The sequence below is a fragment of the Montipora foliosa genome, chromosome 13 (genome assembly GCF_036669935.1).
Source record: "Montipora foliosa isolate CH-2021 chromosome 13, ASM3666993v2, whole genome shotgun sequence".
Classification (NCBI taxonomy): Eukaryota; Metazoa; Cnidaria; class Anthozoa; order Scleractinia; family Acroporidae; genus Montipora; species Montipora foliosa.
This window is the reverse complement of record NC_090881.1, coordinates 2,959,418-2,965,296: the sequence shown is the minus strand read 5'-3', so window position 1 is coordinate 2,965,296 and position 5,879 is coordinate 2,959,418. Positions and strand designations below refer to the sequence as shown.

The 5,879-nt window shown below is 46.8% G+C and overlaps 1 protein-coding gene across 1 annotated transcript; it reads left to right on the top strand.

Moving 5' to 3' along the window:
• Window positions 1-3,559: 3,559 nt before the first annotated feature.
• LOC137981531 (uncharacterized) lies at window positions 3,560-5,377 on the top strand. Its single transcript, XM_068828630.1, has one exon. It carries the CDS (start codon window positions 3,560-3,562, stop codon window positions 5,375-5,377), a length of 1,818 nt encoding a protein of 605 aa, XP_068684731.1.
• The last annotated feature ends 502 nt before the right edge of the window (window positions 5,378-5,879 follow it).

Here is a 5,879-nt window from a genome sequence, read left to right as displayed (position 1 = left end):
TAAGTGGTCTCCCAAAGTTGAAGAATTTCACCCAGAGGACAAACTCGTGGAACCTCTTGAAGTTCCAGTCGCTTCTTTGCCTTCAGTGATCTCTAGTAGCTTTACTCCTGCACCTGTGTCAGTTATGAATCCACCTCTCACGTCTACACCTGCAGTAGAAAACCCCGCAGCTACTACCTCCATGCATGCTACTGGAGGAATCTGTTTTAGTGATCCACTTGTGGTTCCAAAAATGCAGCTTAAGCCAACTGTTCATGAGAGTAATGTGCCCAAACCTGTCAAAGGTGATTGCCAAGGGGAATGCCAACCATTGACCTTTGTGACCTCAGTCACACCGTCTACGGTCACGCCATCTACAGTCACACCGTCTACGGTCACGCCATCTGCAGTCATGCCTAACATGTCTAGTTCAGCTGTCAATGAAAGCCTTACAGCTATTATGTCCTCAATGGAAAGGATAAGTGCTTCTCATGATCTCCCTCATGTGCGAGTCCAGAAGTTTGATGGATCGCCTCAACAATATCCTGCCTTTCGCCAGAGGTTCAAGCAACTGGTGGAGACAAAACCGCTTGATGATGCTGTCAAAATGACCCGTCTATTACAATTTCTAGAGGGACCTGCGCTTCTTGCAGTTCAGCGGTACGAGCCATTGCCAGGTGGTTTGGCAAAGGCCCTTAGGACGTTGGAGGACCGATTTGGTCAGCCATTTCAAGTAGTGAGAGCGTCTGTGGAATCTCTCACTAGAGGACCTGTTATACAACCTAATGACAAGGACAGCTTGCAGCAATACGCAGACATGGTTCAAGTTACTTATGATATCCTAGAGTCAATGGGATACTTGAATGAAATGAATGCAGGCAACCTTGAGAAAGTCATCATGCGACTTCCTAAGTGGATGCAAGCCAAATTTGCTGAACGTTTAAAGCGCCTAGAGGGTGAAGGTCATGCGATGCCTACCTTCAAGCATGTAGTGGACTTCCTCAGGGAGCGAGCCTTTATTTTGAACCATCCTTTCTTCAGTGCTGGAAGTCGTGAGAACGTGGTTTCTAAATTCAAGTCTAGGGGCAAACCGCCTGTGACCCCTAAACCCGCCTTTTTTGTTAACATGACAGCCGCAAAGGGTGAGCCTTGTCCAATGTGTTGCCAGTCCCACCGCCTGTACCAGTGTGAGGCATTTAAATCCAAATCTCCGAGGGAAAGAAATGACTTTGTCAGGCAGCACAAAATATGTTTTAACTGCATCAGTTCATCTCTACACAACTCAAGAAAATGCAAGTCAACAATCAGGTGTAAAGTGGAAGGCTGTGGACAGGCACATCACACGTTGTTACATTTTCATGAACCAAAGGAAGTAGTTGATTCGGGAACTGTGAGTCAAAATAATGAAGTCAACCAGGACTCGTTGGCTGACCAAGGTACATCATGCAATACTTCAGCACATTCAGTCAATCCAGTAGTCAATTCCTCCGAGGTGCTACTTCAAGTTATTCCAGTGAAGGTGATAAGCAATTCTGGCCGTCAAATCACAACGTATGGTCTAATTGACTCAGGGTCTGACATAACCATGGTTGACCCTTCTCTTGTGAAGTTGCTAAATATTGAAGGAACACTAAGTAAGCTTTCTCTCACGACAGTGAACAGTGCTGATGTTGAAGAAAGGGGTATGAAGGTTAACTTCAAAATTGCATCATTGGATAGCCAGAACGACCATGTGATTGCTGTCAACCCTGCATGGGCTGTAAAGGATCTTACTATTCCCCTGAAACATACAAGGTTGTCAAAATCTTTAGAGCAATGGCCACATTTACGGGAAGTGCGTTTCCCAGAGGTGGAAAGGAGGAAGATTTCCATCCTACTAGGTACTAACATTCAAGAAGTCTTCGTACCTCTTGATGTAAGAAAGGGAAATCGAAATGAACCGCTTGCCATCAAGTCTTGTCTTGGTTGGAGCATACTCGGTGGCTTCTCAAATCTACAGTCCCACAGCCAGGGACAGGTTAACCTCATCAGTAGTGAAGATGTTTCCCTGAACGACCAGCTCGAGGAATTCTGGAAGATTGAATCCTATGGCACTGCGAGGTCTGAAACCAAACCATTATCGGTAGAAGATCGAAGAGCCCTAAAACTTATTGACAACTCGATTAGCCTGCTGGATGGCCATTACCAGATGGGCCTTCTGTGGAGGGATGACAATCCTGTACTGCCTTACAACAGACTTCTAGCTGAAGCAAGATTACAGTACCTGAAAAGGCGCTTCCGTCGTGATCCAGAGCTGGAAGTTAAGTACAGAGATGTGATTCAAGACTGTGTGGATAAGGGGTATGCTAGAAAGCTGAACAAACAGGAAGTTGCCGCAGTCAGTAACATCACTTGGTACATTCCCCATCATCCGGTAACAAATCCCAACAAGCCAGGTAAAGTGAGGGTAGTGTTTGATGCGGCCGCAAGATTCAATGGCACATCTTTAAATGAACAGCTTTTGCAAGGACCTTGTCTTACCAATGACCTCACTGGTGTCTTAATTCGTTTCCGTGAAGAAGAAGTCGCCTTTTCCGCAGACATCGAGGGCATGTTCTACCAGACCAATGTGACGCCAAGTGACACTGATGCGCTGAGATTCTTGTGGTGGCCTGGTAGTATTGATGACACACCAGAAGACTATAAGATGCTGGTCCACATCTTTGGTGCAAAGTCCTCGCCCTGTTGCGCCAACAAAGCTTTAAGTATGACAGCACAAGACAACGAACGAAAATACTCGCCTGAAGTCATCAGAACAGTTCGTAGAAACTTCTATGTTGATGATGTGTTAAAGTCCGTTCCAAGTACAGAACAGGCTGTTCATCTGACATCGGACCTAACCAAGTTGCTGAAGGAAGGAGGCTTCCGTCTCACGAAGTTTGCGAGCAATAGCCGGGAAGTATTGCAATCTATCTCACCAGAGTTGAGAGCAAATCCATCGCTAGACTTGGATCTAGATCAGTTACCATTAGAGCGAGCATTGGGTGTGTTCTGGGATGCCCAGTCTGACACCTTCAAGTTTAAAGCTTCACAATCAGGAAAACCGCCCACTAAGCGAGGGGTGCTCTCCATAGTTAGTTCGCTGTTTGATCCGCTAGGATTCCTTTCGCCTTTTGTGTTCTCCGCTAAGATTCTGCTGCAGGAACTCTGGAGAGATAAACTCCCTTGGGATCGACAAATTCCGGAACCGTACCTCTCACAATGGCAACGTTGGCTAGAGGACCTACCACGTGTCATCACCATTGGCATCCCAAGGTGTTACAAGGTTCAGTCACTTCGCAACTCATCAACTGTTCAGCTTCACAACTTCGCAGACGCGTCCAGACGCGGTTACGCAGCAGTTTGATATTTGCGTTTCGCCGATGAGAAAGGAGTGATTCATTGTTCCTTCGTTAAGGGAAAGACTCGCAATGCGCCAATTAGGGAGTGGACTATCCCTCGCCTTGAACTTCAAGCCGCAGTATTAGCAGCTCGTCAGAGCAAGATAATATTAAGGGAACTTGATCTACCAGTGGGTCAAACCTTCTTTTGGTCCGACTCAATGACATCTTTGCAGTATATCAAAAACGTGACAAGGCGTTTTCAAACCTTCGTCGCTAACCGTGTTGCCGAAATTCATGAAACAAGTTCCCCAGGACAGTGGCATCATGTTCCTGGTGTCATAAACCCCGCTGATGATGGGTCACGAGGTGTTAGTGCTCAGTATTTTCACGCTGGATGTCGCTGGTGGTTGGGTCCCAAGTTCCTTTGGGAACCGGAGCATACATGGCCCAATGTACCAGTAGAGGATCTCCAAGATGACGATGTGGAAGTACGGAAGTCATCGACTGTTATGCTTACCTCATATGCACCACAGTTTGACCTCTCGCTGCAACGCTATTCTTCGTGGTCCCGCCTACTGAGAGTTATGTCATGGGTCCTACGTTTTGTGAAGAGAGTTCGAAAGGAAACTCGTCAGTATCTCACGTCAAGTACACTCAAGTTGGAGGAATTGCAGCAAGCAGGTCGAGAAATCGTGCGGTTAGTTCAGCGCCAGCATTTCCTCGAGGAGTGCTTGTGTTTAAAGGAAGGCAGGCAAGTGAAACGTCACAGCAAGTTAGCCAATCTCAGTCCTATCTTAATTGATGATGTGATACGTGTTGGCGGTAGAATTCACCGGGCCCCAATTGCCTTTGAGGCCGCACACCCAATGATCCTTCCAAGGTCTCATCACGTTTCCGCGTTAATAGTTCGCTACTATCATCGTGTCCTGGGCCATGCAGGTCGTGAACATGTGCTATCCGTAATCCGTCAGCGCTTCTGGATCTTAAAGGGAAGAGTTCTCGTGCGTCAGATCCTAAGTAGTTGTTTGAGCTGCCGCAAACGTAATGCGCCTCCTCTTCAACAGGTTATGGCTGATCTTCCCAAAGAAAGGCTAATACCCTACCAGCCTCCGTTCACGTACACGGGTCTGGATTTTTTCGGACCGTTTTACGTTAAACGAAGCCGCAGTACAGTCAAAGTGTATGGCTGCATATTCGTATGCTTCAACAGCCGAGCAGTACACATTGAAGATGTCAGTTCGCTGGAAACAGACACGTTCATCCAAGCCTTGGTTCGATTCATCTCAGTTCGTGGTTGCCCAAAGGAGATATGGTCAGACAATGGCACAAATTTTACCGGTGCCGAGAAGGAACTTCGCCTGTCGGTTCAGGATTTGAACGAAGAACGCATTAAGAGTGAGTTACATTCTCGTGAAGTAGAATGGTACAGTTGCCCGCTGCCAAAGTGGCGTTTTCAACCTCCTGCTGCAAGCCATATGTCAGGAGTTTGGGAAAGGCTTATTAGAAGTGTCAGGAAAGCTATGAGGGCTGTTCTCGGTAGTCAGGGTGCGCTAGTTGGCTTGGAGACGCTGCGTACAGTGTTTGCAGAAGTTACATCAATCTTGAACAGTCGTCCCATTTGTCCTTCCAGTGACGATCCCAATGATTTAGAGCCGCTCACCCCAAACCATCTTCTTCTACAACGCCGAAACCTCTTCGTGCCTCCCGGAGTCTTCGCTAAAGAAGATCTGTACTCGCGCAAACAATGGAGACACGCCCAATTCATTGCTGATTGCTTCTGGTCTCGATGGATTCGAGAATATGTTCCAACATTGCAGCAGCGCCACAAGTGGCTACTGAGCAAACGGAACTTAGCAGTGAATGACCTGGTTCTTGTCGTGGACAACACCGTGCCGAGGTCCCGCTGGTTGTTAGGCCGTGTGACAAGGGTGTTTCCGGGTGAAGACCTGTGTGTGCGTACAGCAGAAGTGAAGACGAAGAGCTCGAGACTTGTTCGGCCTGTGACAAAGTTGTGCCTTCTCGAAGAAGCAACATGATTAACAGAGGGAAGATGTGAACGCTGTGAAATTGACATACCTGAACGCTGAACACTTAGGCTAAGTTTAAATTTCTTAGTTGTCGGGTTTGCTCAGCCCTACCCCCCGGGATGTTGAGGCTATTCCTCAACAAATCGTTAATGTTAAGTCCGTTCCGCGGTTCCGGTTTTTTCCATGGAAATGACGTACATGTAGACCATATTACTTCAGTAATTTTGCTCTTCTAAATCGCACGTGGAGAAAACGCTCGTGAAAGAACGCTTAGTTGTGAATTGTGTTTGTTTATGCCGTCTTTCATCATATGGTGAGTTGCTGGATAGTCTCCGTTTCTAGTTCCGATTCGCTAGCTAATGTTTGTCATATTTCTTAGGTTTTTACGGCTTGTCAAAGGTAGTAATACAGATGAAAGGTCGACATCGCTGGTTGTCATAATGTCAAGGATTTACTACATTGTCATTAAACTCGTTGTGTTGTTGAAGGATGTTTGTGGTATCCTCGCCTA